A 15,452-nucleotide genomic window follows, 5' to 3' on the forward strand; every position below is an offset into this window, starting at 1 on the left:
GCCTACATACATATTATATATATTAGTTCTACAATATGCATTATTGCAAGCGGTAGGATTGTTTTTTGTTTAATAAAGCCCACGGGGACAAAAAATATTTGACACTAAAGTCGATTGGTGTTTTAATAATAGAGTTGTAGGTGGTCAACTAAAGGGGTTTTTAATAAGAGGTGTTATTATGATATTCTAAGAAAAACGCTATTTCCTGTTATTGGAAAACCCTATATTTTCGGGTTCCAACATATAAAGCTGTGTCTAAAATAAAAGCACTGCCTATGCCAACTATATTCAATCACAATTTTCTAGCATGTAAAAACATGTACGCAATGCAGTCTTCGAACGGTGCTTCTAATAGGATTCCCCAAGTAATATATGAAGCATAATCTTGAGGTAGTTGCTATGAAAGTATTTTTACACATTCATTTCTGTGCGAGACTTGCTTCTGTGCTGTTCAAAAAATAGGAGTGTGAGTTAGAAACTATTAAAAAAAATTGTTATTTAGCATTTATGTAGAAAACTGAAAAGTAAGTATAAAAGAAACAAATTAGATAAGAATAATTAAGATTTAAGCACTTCCTCTTGTTTTTAATTTCTAAAAATGAGTCAAGGAAAACACTGCAGCGAAGAATAACTAAAAAACAGAAAAAAACATATAGAGAAATAAAGGAAGTACTCGTGTGTTCTAATCAAGTGATAGCAAACGCCCTGTCGTATAAAGATACACCCGGAAAATGTGGTCGCACGTAAAATAACCAGAGAAGACAGCGTCGTCTGAGAATTAAAAAAACGTCCAGATCATAATGTAAGCGACATAACAGTTCGGAAACATTTGTTGGAGCTCAAATTAGTGCCTTTGTTGACTAAACAGGGCGTTGCGGCTCGCTTAAAATTTGCGAAAGCACACGTAAATTGGCCAAAGCAAAAATGGAGAAATATTTTGTGGACGGATGAAACTCAGATTGGTGTATTTGGAGGAACTGAGTCTAGGCAGTATGTCCGTTGTCTGCGAAATGCTGAATATAATCCCCAATACACGGGCAAGACAGTTGTTGTCGTTGTTGTTGTAGCAGCATAAACATTCCTCGTGCATATACGAGGCTCGTTCCGGTAACGTAGAACCGACTGTCGGGGGAACGACGGGCAAGACAGTCGAATATGGCGGTGCGAAAATGATGGTTTGGGGAAGTTTTTTCTAATAGTGCCGTTGAGACAATCCACTTGATAAAAGAAAAATGGATCAGCAGGTGTATTTGGGAATTTTAGAAAATGTAATGCTGCCATAAGCTGAATGGGATATGCCATTGAGTGGTTGTTCCAGCAAGACAACGACCTAAAATACAGGAGGAGTGGTCACGAGGCAAGGGGGTTGAGGCTTACTCAGTCGCCTGACCTCAACCCTGTACAACATCTATGGATGGATATCAAGAGAGTGTTGCAGATCGTAGACCAACAAGACCAACCACAGATTTATGGAACACAATCTAGGAGGCATGGATTCCATGCCACGCAGATGCGCAGCAGTAATAAAAAATAAATAAAAAAGAACTAACTTGTGTTACACTCCTATTATTTTTAACAGTGAATTATTGAGTTTTTATATTCAAATAATATTAATAAAAAAGAGATGAAGAGGCTGTATAAAATGAACAATGTGTGGTAAAAAAAATTACTGAATAAAATTTAATTATTTTAAATTTATTTCTTAATTTTTTTTTTATTAAATAGATTTTTTTGTTTTATCTTGAGGTCACTCCTATTCTTTTGAACACAACTGTATATATAAATGTGAGCGTATGTAGGAGTGAATTGTAGATAAAACTCATTACTGAAGTGAGCTTATTTATGAAAGTAATGAATGCTGAGATGGTAAATCAAAAGAAATACTCTCTGTGGTATTAGCCAATAGCTTCCCTAACTAGCAGTGCTTTTAAAAAGTGCAGATAAAGTGAATTTTCTCGAAAATATATTTTCCACTTATGCGGTTGGTATTTGCGACCACAAATATTTATTTTTTTCAATCTTTGAAATATTTAAATATTCAGCGAAATTCATAGTACACCCTTTTTGGGTGTTTAGCCGAGCTCCTCCTCCTATTTGTGGTGTCCGTCTTGATGTTGCTCTACAAATGGAGGGACCTACAGTTTCAAGCCGACTCCGAACGGCAGATATTTTTATGAGGAGCTTTTTCATGGCAAAAATACACTCGGAGGATTGCCATTGCCTGCCGAGGGGCGACCGCTATTAGAAAAATGTTTTTCTTAATTTGGTGTTACACCGAGATTCGAACCTACGTTCTCTCTGCGAATTCCGAATGGTAGTCACGCACCAACCCATTCGGCTACGGCGGCCGGTAATAGCAAAATAATATTTTGTATGAAAATGGAGTGGGAATACTATAAGTTAAAATGTGTGGGAATATAAGAAATGTAGTTCCACTGCACATTCCTGAATTACGTACACACACATAAACACATCCATATGGATAGAGCTACAAACTTGCCAAAACACTGCTATTCGGAATGCGACGAGTTGCTTCCTGATGCCCCCTCTTCAACACTGCTTGCAGTAAAGGAGCGCAATAAACTACCCAGCAAACAGTTTCTGCTTTCTGCTTTCATCACCTACAGCAGATAAAAAGCTCCAGCTGGATATTGTAGTAGGAGGTTATACCCCTAGTTATCCAGAATTAACCCCGACATACCAAACATATGTAAGGCACCCCGCACGACACAAACCACCTTTTCACATGCCGCTCTAAACCCCTCTCCCTCTGGACACAACCTGTTTCCTGGGCCTACCGTTAGATGAGCTAGACGAAGACGAACGGTTATATACACTACACTGACAGGGCTTGTATCGCTGCTACAACAACAACCACAACAGCAACACATCCATATATTTTTAATAAAATTATTTAAATGTTGCTAATTTTATTTCAACTTGTGTAAATATTATCACAAGCATATACATTTCTAAACGCTTTCTGCTAAAAGTTTCAATAGAAATTCTTAAAACCAAGAGCAAATTTTAAATGAATTTAGCGCAAGACATTAGGAGAGAGCTACTCCTGATAGGACAGTGATAAATATCAAGCTACTGTAGTTTAGCTCTTGATCCTAACTTCTTTAACATCTGCATATAGATTTCGTTTAGGTCGAATCTTAATCTACACAGCATTCCCACGGTAGTAGGGTCTGCGTTACCAGAACGACCGAATATTTATTCCGCTAAGTTCTGGCAATTAGTAAATGTTTTATGATACTAGAACAGAAATAGGGATTATTATTATTAATAATATGGAAATATTATTTTTATTATAATTATTATTATAGCGTCACTACCTCTCCCTAGAAGGAGAGGAGGGGTTGTTTTAGTGGTCACCCACTCAACCAATAAACGACGGTCGCTGTAAATGAGAAGGCATTTTGTGCCCTACCTTACTCACAAAAAAAAAAAAAATTGCATCACTAATCGCATAGGAAACCAACCAGCTTTAAACGGTAAAGCTTATAAAATCGCAATACTAGCACTCCAAATTATATTGCGAAATTTGTACATAAACTAAAGTAATTATGCTCAAAGCGCCTTGCCTATTCTTATGCAATAAATAAATTACTGATAAGAAGTTCTTGTAATTTGGTTGTGTTTGCGAATGTTTTTAATTAGCTTGAAGCTGAAAAAATAAATAATTTCGAATGCACTAATGAGCGAGCATCCGATAAAAATTCCAATAATTCCTCCAATATTTGCTGTAGAGTAAAAGGAAGAAATAATTAAATTTTTAAAGTTGCCATTTTAAGCTGAATTTGACTTACATAACATTTGGTACCAATTGTAGAGTGACCGTTTCGAATATTGGGTAGCGTACAATGTATCAAAATAAATTTTAACAAGGCTAAGGTCATCCGAGCTTTTGATAAGTGCTTCTCTGTAAACAAATACTTATTAAAAATAGATGAGTCCACATATATCTTAGTTTGCACTCTTGCAAAGACTTACTTACAAAGCGTCATAAGAATAATTAAATTTATCGGAACTTTTTCGCTCCTTATCGATTAATTTCAGAATTTTCATATTTAATGGTATTAAAAATGCGTCCGACAGGCGGGATACTAGTTTATGAAAAGAGTAAGAATTATATTCACATACAGGTAAGCAATTTGGACAATCAAGTGATTGCCATGACACAGGCTGATCGGTAGCAGGTCCAAGAAGGCTATATGTGTTCAAAGTAACTGCAAAAATACCAAGAAAATGCATACAATTATTTATATTTTTAAATTGTATGGAAAATATGCCCAAAAACAGTAAATACTTTTTATACTATCGCACAAATTGCTGCATACATACATAGCTACTTGTATATTCAATGAAGGTATAATTCTCTCTCGCCTAATTCTCATCGGTATCCTGGAAAAATGGATGCTGCACGTATGTATGAAAGTGGCAGATAAGCGCGCTAACGATAACACTCGATAAGGTAGAATGCTACGTAGTAGGCAACAGCAAATCGATATTTTGGAAGCTGCTATGACGGCTGAAGAACTATTATATGGCCCTAATGAAATAACTCGTATGACTCTACATAAATTGACAGCAAAACTTTAAGTGCGTTTTTCTCAATGTTTTTTGAACTGGTGATCACTGTATATTAAAAACCGCTTGGTAGAGTTCTATCAAATTTATACTGCTTTTGAAAAACTTAAAAAACTAGTGCCTGATCAAATTTTGGAAAAAAAGGTTTCGATAAGGCACAAGATTATCTATTAATAAAACTAATTTCTCTTGTCTGATTGATTTTAGATGAATCTATAAGGACTTGTTATGATCACCGCAAGGGACTTCTGGAGCGACGGGCTCCACACAAACAGCGATAACTTTTACTACTATAATTTTTTTTTTTAATTTTTTGAAATTTGGGAAAGTCTTTGTATTAATGCTATGTTTTTATTTTTGTAAAATAAAGTAATTGACTAGCAAAAAAAAATATTGAAAATCATCATCATTTCTCGGGCCTATGACTACCCCTAACCCCTTAATCTTTACCATACGGTATTGCCGCTAAATCCTAACTACAGTTTGAGCTTAACATTTAAGAAAGGTATCTATCGTAAACTTTCTTTCAGAACGAACTTAATTATGCTTTGTTGACCTAATCTTATATTTTATGCTAACATTTATAACCGCATTACAAATGTGAACACTTTTTACTAGATACTTTTAGGGGAAGCCAGAGTTATAACTGTATAAACAAAAGAGGGATTATTAATTTTGTTCGTTACGATGGAAAATTTACATAAATTTTTCCCTTTACTTTTATCAAAATAATAAAGGATCTTTCAAAATTGATGCCAAGGTTTTATGAGTGACGATATATTTTTTTTATTTTACATTTGTCAAGTAGACAGCTCTACAATTTTTCACGATAGAACCATGCGTTCAAGTTATTGAAATTTATTATGAAAACGGTCAATCTTTAACATATCGTAAAACTCGTAATGTTTTTTTGTGGAACTAACCGTCCGAATGAGTCGACCATTCAAAGGTTGGTGAACAAATTCAAGAAACTGGTGCTGTTAAGGATAGAAAAAGGACTGGCAGACCAAAAACTTGACATTCTGTTGAGAATATTGCTGCTGTAGCGCAAAGTGTTGCTAAACAACCTTCCAGATCGATATCTTGACATTATCAAAAATTAGGCATTTATGAATCGACACGACATGAATATGACTCCCTTCTTGAAGTGGCTGCCCTCTTACGCCAAAAAAGGCTTGATGAAATAACTCAATTCCTAAAATAAAATAAATGGAAAATAAAATCAAATAACACAAACTCTGTTCAAGTTACCTTTACACTTAAGCGAAATACTTGCCCACCCAAAGTAATGTGACAAAATATGTCGGAATGCATCTAAGATGGAAAACGCATATTTCACTAAACGCAAAACACTAGGAATCAAACTCCGAAGCCCTTTTTTTGGCTGTTGAATCGCAATTCCTATATTTTCGTCTAAAATAAACTCTCACTGTACTCAGTTATCCTAAAACTAGTATGTACATATGGCATATAACTCTGGGGTACCGCAGTTAAGGGGTTATACACAGTTAGAAGGCCGAAAAAGCGAATTTTCCAGAATTTTTTCTGGAAAGCTTTTGAATTTATTGACCAAAAAATTTGTACACATATTATGTTATCTTTTAACTGTATTTGAAGACTTAGTGTTATATATATATATATATATATAATTGGCGCGTACACCCTTTTTGGGTGTTTGACCGAGCTCCTCCTCCTATTTGTGGTGTACGTCTTGATGTTGTTCCACAAATGGAGGAACCTACAGTTACAAGCCGAACGGCGGATATTTTTATGAGGAGCTTTTTCATGGCAGAAATACACTCGGAGGTTTGCCATTGCCTGCCGAGGGGCGACCGCTATTAGAAAAATGTTTTTCTTAATTTTGGTGGTTCACCGAGATTCGAACAACGTTCTCTCTGTGAATTCCGAATGGTAGCCGTTTTCGAGTAATGTGGGTCCCCGATTTCTAAAACACCATTTTTGAGAAAAACCCGTTTAAAGTTGGAAAAGCACTTTACATAAGATACAAATTCTCTGAAACGTCTTTTCAAATTTGCGTGCAGCTTCGAAAATATTAACCGGACCGATATTAAATTTTGTGTGTGTACTCTTAAATATATGTACATTAAGAAAAAACAACAAAATAATTTTTTTTTAATTCTAACTGTGTATGGGTTTATTCACATATAATTGAACAAAAATAGTGAAACCTAAAAGAATCTTAACTTTTAGAAGTTTTATTTTAAAACTACATCTAGGCGCGTCTTTTGAAATACCCTTTCTTTATATGTCTTCTGTAACGCACGAATTAACTATTCTCATTTATTTATAGCAGAAATAGCAAATACTAAAAAATCAAGCCAAAGACATAAAATTTGCAGCTGACCGTCTTTACATAAAAATGCTTACAACTCTGGGAGCCATTTATTGTGAGCAAACCTTAAATGCCAAAAAACAAAACAAACCTTAGCTGCTTCAATTAACTGTATTTGATGCCAACATTTGATATATTTCAAATCTAAGATTGATCTTACATAGATACTTTCTACTCATACCACTTACCTCGATGTTGCTCTAAACACTCCAAATCCGCTAGCGTACAATACTCAACAGGGGTGGTATTTTTTTTAAAAACCCTCAAAGGCGTGTAATATGGTATACAACCGCATAACTGTAATGTACCACGGGACTTGCATCGTGTCATGCACACGTCTCTGCTGTACTTTACATTGCCACCATGGATAACTTCACCATAGAAAAGGCAATACCTTTGATTTACACTATATATGCTCAACTCACTCGTGGCTGTCTGTATGAAGGCACTCGCACGCAATTCAACATCACTGCCCCGTGGTATAAACGATTCCTGAACACTACCACCTAAGGAAGCATCAGGGAAATCACCTAGGTTAAATATTTGTAATGTGAAACCAGCAAAGCTGCGATCCGTTACGAAGTAATCATCTGTGGATGTATTTAAAAGCAAGGAGAGACCCTGTAACATGGTATCACCGCCTCGAGACTTTAGTTGGTCATGGCTTTGAAATAAATTAAAAAATAAGTTTTTTTTAACTAAAGCAAGTTTTGAGCACAATCATTCATTTTCAATTACTAAGGGTCAGTTTAATTTAAAGATTTCGGGGCCAAGTTACTGCAACATTTATCAGGTTACCGGCTATTTGTTTTGATCGGAATGAAATAACGATTTTTTATTCTACACAAATTTTAGATTTACTAAATGTACTTGTTATAGGGTGCACCAAATTGGTCCCATGTTTGTGTCTCTCAACACATATTTACCAAACGGCACATATGCAGATATTTTTCCGGGTTGGCTGACCAATTACATTCAGTTCAGTGAGATCATCAATCAATAGCACCGAGTGCCTTTCTTTCAATCTTACTGTGAGTAACCAGAGTAAGATAAGTGGAGATAGTTAGATAGATATGTAGACCTTGACATTTAACGAACTTACTAATTGACCCATTCAACCTAATTCTTATAATGAAGAAAATAATACATACTTGGTTTGGTCAGGTTTATGGGTAGGCTATTAGCCGTTTAACCAAGTCCTATTATATTCAGAAGAGCAAGGTTAATATTTTACTATAAAACTGACCCTAAGTCATTGACTGAAAAACTAATTAGTCTTTTTTATAAAATAGTATATTGTCGTACAATTCGGAGGTGCAACAGTATCCATTCGGCGTAAAACGCATAGCAAAAAGTTTAGTACATTCGTAGATTTTCCCTTCCCAAATACACTTCAATATGAGATCTTCGCATTTGGGCGCTAACTGTAAAAAGAATAGTGAATAATTTGAATTAATGAATGAACGTTACTATATCTATGTCTACTATACCTTGGCTATAGTTTCCCTAACAGTATATTTTTGTTTGTTGAAAAATGTCTTTTGAAATTCCGCAACTTCCTTGAAATCTACGGAACTACTGTCGAAGAAGCCGGCGAATAATTTAACTTTTTGTAACCACTGTTGTTGAGATAGTGGTGGATCTGTTTGGTTGCGCCTAAAAATATGCATATTTAGAAATATACAAAACATATTAAAGAATGTCCGTCTTACATTTCCTCTATATATGCATTCACTGCACTTCGGCTCATCTTATTTACACTGCATATTTCCAGCGATGGGAAGGGCACTTTCTGTACGCTGTACTGACTCGATTCAAGTGTGGTCACAGTTGGCTCCTTTAAAATTTCAAAAACGCTTCCTAGCGTTACATAATTACCGCAAATAATTCCAGCCATTAGAAAAACACACCATAACAGTCTGCAAAATATGAAAAAATCATATGTAAAGATTTGTGTACGTTTATTTGCTTATTAGATAGAACTGATTTGTATGGTAATAAAAATGATATATACATTCTGTCAAAAAAATACGGGAAATTGTTCAATAAAACGCAAAATAATTGTTTAATCATCAAAATGTATTTTGTCGCCTTCAAAATAAGCTCCACTCAGAGCAATGCTCATAAGCCAACGATTAGTCCAGTCATCAAAGCGCCTTTTGAACGCGTTTGAAGAAATCTTCTTCAGTTTCTTCAGCGAATTCTCCTAAATGGCCTTTATGGACTCAAAGCGGCGTCCTCGAAGCGGCAATTTAAGTTTTGGGAAAGGAAAAATTCACAGGGCGCTAAATCCGGCGAATGCGGTGGCTGTTCGATGATATTTGTCGAGTTTTTGGTCAAAAAAGTGTTCACAATATGAGCCTTGTGAGACGGTGCGTTATCATGGTGCAATATCCATGAGTTTTCTTTCCCCAAATTGGACCGTTTTCTACGCACATTCTCTCTCAAACGTCGCATATCTTCCAAATGATATTATTTATTTACCGTAGAACCATTTGGAACGAATTCTGAGTGCACAGCACCATGATAATCAAAGAAAAAGAGTAGCATGACTTTCACTTTTGACCGACTTTGACGGGATTTCTTGGGTTTCGGCTCATGTGGATAGCGCCATTCAGCCGCCTGGTTGCATGTAGACTGGTTTGCATGTCAAACTCATATATCCACATCTCATCACCTGTTATGATGCGCTGGATAAACGTTGGGTCCCAGCATGTCTTCAGCCACCTTCTTTCGATAGATTTTTTGAAAGAAATTCAAGTCTCTTGGAACGAGTTGAACAGACACGCTTCTCATGCCCAATTGATAATGTAAAATGTTGCAAGACTTAAAATGATTGCACTCAAACTTATATATATATATATATAATTGGCGCGTACACCCTTTTTGGGTGTTTAGCCGAGCTCCTTCTCCTATTTGTGGTGTGCGTCTTGATGTTGTTCCACAAATGGAGGGACCTACAGTTTTAAGCCGACACCGAACGGCAGATATTTTTTATGAGGAGCAGGCAGAAATACACTCGGAGGCTTACCATTGCCTGCCGAGGGGCGACCGCTATTAGAAAAATGGTTTTCTTCATTTTGGTGTTTCACCGAGATTCGAACCTACGTTCTCTCTGTGAATTCCGAATGGTAGTCACGCACCAACCCATTCGGCTACGGCGGCCGCCCCACTCAAACTTACATGATGGTTTTCCAGCAGCATTTCCTTGAGTTTGTCGACGTTTTCATCCGTTGAAGGCATTGATGGGCGACCAGTCGGGGCAAATCTTCTCGGCCCACTCCAAAAGCCCTATACCACTCGTAGACCCGTGATTTTTATAAAGCACACCCGCCATAGGCTTGTTGCAACATTTTCAACGATTCGGCACACGAAATTCCGTTTAAAAGACAAAATTTAAGACGAATTCTTTGTTTGATATTTTTATCCATAGTGAAAATCGCATAGCATACCTGCGGCTGACTGATATAATTAAATGCCAAAAACAAGCTCATTGACAGATCGCGCTCAAACTCTGCGACACTATAGAGCACAGTTGTAGCAACATTCTAGCAAAAAAATTAGACATACATATGTGTAACGCGCGCTTTTTAAATGAACAATTCCCGAGACTTTTTTGACAAAATGTATATACATACGTATGAATATGTACATGCATAATGGTTTAAAGAATTGTTGTAAATATTATTCCGTACGAGGATGGCGTCAGAATATGAGATATATGTAGTGGTGTTTCGTGAAATAAGGAAACGATCTGAGACAGGGCTTGGGTCCTGCATACGAGCTTCCAGCTTTCACAAGTTGAAAGCAAGGCTAGAACTGCTACTAACGGTAGGTAGACTAAAAGAATTAACTGAGACCCATAAAAACAAATATACGGCATCTCACAGGTTCGATTTACGATTTCTGAGGAAGAGTCCTTTCAACACTTCGAAGAACGCGCTGCAGATTTTTAGAGAACTACTTCTTTGTTAACCTGGAAAATTTAGTTATAATCTCACTTGAAAAATTAAGTTTCGAGAAAAAGCGTTTAAAGTTTTCAATAAGTCAAGCATCGGACTAAAAAATATGCTAAAATTTTAAATGTAAGTACTCAGACACTTTTCCTACCTTAGTCGTTCCAGTATGTAATTTTTAAGCGGATAGGAAATTTTTCCTTGATACCACAACAGACACTATGGCCCATGTTTTTAAGAACAGCATGTCTAATCTTACACTTTTCTTATGAAATTCTTAAAAAATCTTGTATGAAACAAACTCCAAAGAGAATAGGCATATACATATGTATGCGCTGTGTTGTTATTATAGCAACTTATTTCATTTTCATTTAATTTATTTATTTAGCTTAGAAAGATCTGTTAAGAGGAGTGAAGTCACCGGTCGCCGTCGGGACATTAGATCAGTGGGTTTAAGGGGGCACGTGAATAGATGCTTAGTGTGAACAGTTTGTTTATTCATAAGCAACGGAAAATATATACATACATACATATGTATCAATACTTTTTACATATTAAAGAAAAACATTGTTGGAAAGTATGAAAATAACTGTCCAAATGCAGATAGAAAGAGAATAGAAGAATGAGCTGATACAATAAACAGTAAGCGACTGTTACATTAGGCCGCTTAACAAATAGTTTAACCTGCTACGATATCCAGGGCAAAATTATGTCAGAGAAACGCGGATTTCACAAGATAACCCTTTGCCTGCAATGGGTGGTACTTGGACGCCGATAACAGCATTCGGCGACTCCCGAAGGCGGTAAGCGACTTCCGATGAAAGTTGTGGTGGTATTTGTACTGGGAGGTCCAGTGGTTGTCGTGCACACTGGTACAGATATATTGAATCTTTCCAGTCAATCAATCGCCAGCATACATATGTGATTTACGGACCACCTATTCAGTCCCTATGGGAGAGTAGATGGTTTAATATCAACTTACTAATGGGACCCTACTGTGGCATAGCTAACTGTATCGAAAACCTTAGACAGATCCAACGCTACTGGGGGTGGTTTTGGTTAAATCTATGGTTTGCCTATGTGTTTTTGGCATTAAGTGCTGTGCGAGTGTTATGCACTTTACGGAAACCATGTTGATATCTAGATCAGACGCTTTATGAAAATCGGGAGTAGAAGAGGTTTAAATGTCTTCACTACAGGGGAAAGGAGAGATATCGAGCGAGAGGACTCCTTTGGTTGGCGAGTTTCCCAGGCTTCAGTAGTGGTCATTCCTCCTGTTCTTATCTTTTCAGGGATTCTAAGAGTGACTGTATACAAATTGAAGACCTAGTCCCGGTGGACCTATGTTCCTCACCATCAAAATGTTTAGACCATCGCATCCAATGTCTTCGAAGGTTTTTACCTTCCTGATGTCCATCTTAACATCTCCGCTGGTGAAATGATGTTTTTGGAAAGTAATACAGCCTTCTTCCACTCTGACATTGTGCTTTGCCTGAATCAACAAACCTTACGGTAGATCAGAGCTTACTTACACCAGAGATTAAGTTACATGTGTTCAGGTGCTCCACCTATTTAGACTGCTTATGGTGGCTTACCAGTTGGCGAATCCCCAAATTGAGAACCTTTATTCTGGATTCTCCGGTAGTTGGTCAAGCTCGTTGGGAAATTTTGACGGATTTGCGTCAATCGTCCAGTAGGTACGAAGCGAGCCGTAACAGCAGTGATCATCTTGCGAATGTACGCTAGCCAATACGTACATCTATAAGAGTAGGAATAGTCGTGAAGGTGTTGTCAGTGCAAAGTTAATTTAGGTGCGATAATGCGCGGAATGGTTTATCGATCGAGACAATACCACTCAGTGTACTATAAACGTTAAGCAATCACCATTGCGATGAAGCGATGCTTGGAGTGTTCGAGAGAAAGATTCTGCGTAAGATTTTTGGACGTTTGTACGTTGGCAACGGCGAATATCGCAGACGATGGCACGATGTGCTGTATGAGCTTTACAATGACATAGACATCGCACAGCGAATAAAGATCCAGCGGCTACGTTGGCTGGGTCATGTCGTACGAATGGATACAAACGCTCCGGCTTTGAAAGTATTCGATGCGGTACCAGCTGGTGGTAGTAGAGGACGAGGAAGGCCTCCTCTGCGTTGAAAGATCAGGTGGAGAAGGACTTGGCTTCACTTGGTGTGTCCAATTGGCGCCGGTTAGCACGAGAAAGAAACGACTGGCGCGCTTTGTTAAACTCGGCCAAAATCGCGCCAACGAAGAAGAAGAATCACCATTGCTTCGCTCACGATCCTTGTGGTGCACATTGTAGCCGTCATTCGTAATCAGAGAAGAACTGCTGTGGAGTTTCGTTTCTGTTCATAAAATCGGTTATCTCCATAATCTTGCTCAAGAGTCCATTGCATTTCAGTTGTCGAAGCTTAATGCCGGTGGAGGGTGGCATTTCGGGGTGTGGAGACAAGTGAAATTGTCTGCTCAAGAGCAGGGTGCGACGTAGTCATTTGTCACTTGTGGAGATGCGCAAGTAAAAAATATAAGCTCAGGGCACCTGATGGTGTATCTTAAGATACGAATAGGCAATTAAGCTGGCACCACCCCTTGCACTAAATATATCTAACCGCATTAGAGTTCACGTGGAGCCGTATTTGGTGGGCGCAGCAGAAATATATTGCGGATCAAGGGAGAGGCTCCATGACAGTTCTGAACAGTGCCGATAGACGAGGGGTGAAATCCGCCTCACTGCACAGGGATAATTTACCGCGGAGGCATCCCTTAGACGGGTATTTTTCGTAAGAATTAAAAACTTAAAAGAGTGTGGCTTACCGTTGATATTTATGTCGTCTTACGTAGTATAACAAATGAAATCCATTAAGGCTAGCGTTTTGCAAATATTCCATGGCCGTCTCTTTGAAAGCTATCTGAAATGTTTCATACAATTTTAACATATTTATACAAAGATGTAACTTCGGGCAAATGCTTATACGGAATGGAGTAAACTTCACTTAAATTTTTTTATAAATTGCTGTATTAAGCCAAAAACTGTTGGAATTAAACTGAAATTATTTTCGGCTAGGGTCATGCGTAAGAATCAATTATGTATGTACATATATGTGTGCTTATTGTTGCGGTCAAGTAGGCGTTTATCAGGCACTTGTCGCTAAACTTGTAAGCAACACTTAACCTATGATTAGAAAGATATACATATATGTATATGTATATACATGTATATACATATATAATATAATGTAATATATTTATATAGTGGGGAATTTTAATATCCGTTTTTTTTATTGTGTGGTCCTAAATTTGAATTATTCTTAAATAAAATTTAAAAATGTATTTTTTTTCATTAGATTGGGGTTTGACATATTTATATCAATTCAATATATTGCAATAGTTTAAAAGTTTTTGAATACGGTAACAAAATAAGTATAAAAAAGTGCTAAAAATTAACAAAATGTATATTTAATACTAAATCGATTGTTTTTCATATTTTAGTTCCCTAAGAGAAGAAACTGGTATCTGTCGCACTCACTGATCCCACAATTTTTCTATGAGGTTTAGATCGCGTGATTGGGGAGGGGTAGCAATAACTTTTGGCCAATTACACTAGTCTACAAGGAAAAGTATCCGAAATAATTTAAACTAATATCTGCTTCTCTGTCCATGCAAAATTCGGATTGATAACTAAAATTAATTTATTAGTTTGAGTTTTCGAGATATCCTAATCTAAAAGTGCAAAAAACCCCATTTTTGCCCATATTTGAGGTTATGTAGCCTTGCAGATGTTTTCTTTCACCAAAATTAAAGGATGGCATCTTTAAATACAATCCTTCTTTTTTCAAATGGCGTTTTGTTTGCTCAAATATCATTTTTTTTCGCAGAGATATCGCATTTTGAAATTTTCATGTTTCGAAATTTTCCTACACCTGAAAATCGATTAAGATAACATAGACATGATATAGTCGCTTACTAATTTTCTTGGGTTTGAGGGCCTGAAATATATGGATTAATAGTATGTAAATTTGGAGTTTGTGGGAAAGCCTGCTTGCGGTTATGTGGGTTAGCCTGCTCGCGGTATGATAGGGGTGGTTTCTAGGGGTTAGGGCTGTGTGTGACTCGGTACCCAAAGGTTAGATAGTGTAGGGATGTGGTGAGTCAGCACACTTATGGTGTGAGACAAAATTTTAAGAAAAATAAGACTCAATTCAAGAAAATTAGTAATCGAATATATCATGTCTATGTTATCTTAATCGATTTTCAGGTGTAGGAAAATTTCGAAACATGAAAATTTCAAAATGCGATATCTCTGCGAAAAAAATGATATTTGAGCAAACAAAACGCCATTTGAAAAAAGAAGGATTGTATTTAAAGATGCCATCCTTTAATTTTGGTGAAAGAAAACATCTGCAAGGCTACATAACCTCAAATATGGGCAAAAATGGGGTTTTTTGCACTTTTAGGTTAGGATATCTCGAAAACTCAAACTAATAGAGCAATTCTGAGGCCAGATTTGGATTCAGCGCATCATA

General features: G+C 36.9%; 1 protein-coding gene across 6 annotated transcripts; it reads right to left on the bottom strand.

Annotated features, from left to right (window-relative positions):
- Nucleotides 1-89: 89 nt before the first annotated feature.
- LOC128857782 (pickpocket protein 11) lies at nucleotides 90-14,044 on the bottom strand. Of its 6 annotated transcripts, none has more exons than XM_054093533.1 (9): nucleotides 13,923-14,044; nucleotides 13,744-13,838; nucleotides 8,662-8,868; nucleotides 8,440-8,605; nucleotides 8,255-8,373; nucleotides 7,138-7,613; nucleotides 4,004-4,235; nucleotides 3,816-3,928; nucleotides 90-3,749 (listed from the first exon to the last, which is right to left on the bottom strand). In XM_054093533.1, the coding sequence occupies exons 2-9, from the start codon at nucleotides 13,815-13,817 to the stop codon at nucleotides 3,613-3,615; spliced, it is 1,524 nt and encodes a 507-aa protein (XP_053949508.1). In that variant the 5' UTR covers nucleotides 13,818-13,838; nucleotides 13,923-14,044; the 3' UTR covers nucleotides 90-3,612. The 6 variants fall into 6 exon arrangements, with proteins under 6 accessions (XP_053949508.1, XP_053949506.1, XP_053949507.1 ...); XM_054093531.1 differs by lacking the exons at nucleotides 13,744-13,838; nucleotides 13,923-14,044 and adding exons at nucleotides 10,645-10,925; nucleotides 11,060-11,142; XM_054093532.1 differs by having other exon boundaries at nucleotides 13,744-14,044.
- Between the last annotated feature and the right edge of the window lie 1,408 nt (nucleotides 14,045-15,452).

The sequence above is a fragment of the Anastrepha ludens genome, chromosome 3 (genome assembly GCF_028408465.1).
Source record: "Anastrepha ludens isolate Willacy chromosome 3, idAnaLude1.1, whole genome shotgun sequence".
Lineage (NCBI taxonomy): Eukaryota > Metazoa > Arthropoda > Insecta > Diptera > Tephritidae > Anastrepha > Anastrepha ludens.

Coding starts and splice junctions, on each gene's coding strand:
- LOC128857782 (XM_054093531.1), bottom strand. CDS start 10,832: ATGCCGTATATTTGTTTTTATGGGTCTCAGTTAATTCTTTTAGTCTAC. Junction 8,869..10,644: donor CATATTCTGACGCCATCCTC/GTACGGAATAAT, acceptor CATATTTTGCAG/ACTGTTATGGTGTGTTTTTC. Junction 3,750..3,815: donor CAATTGGTACCAAATGTTAT/GTAAGTCAAATT, acceptor TTTACTCTACAG/CAAATATTGGAGGAATTATT.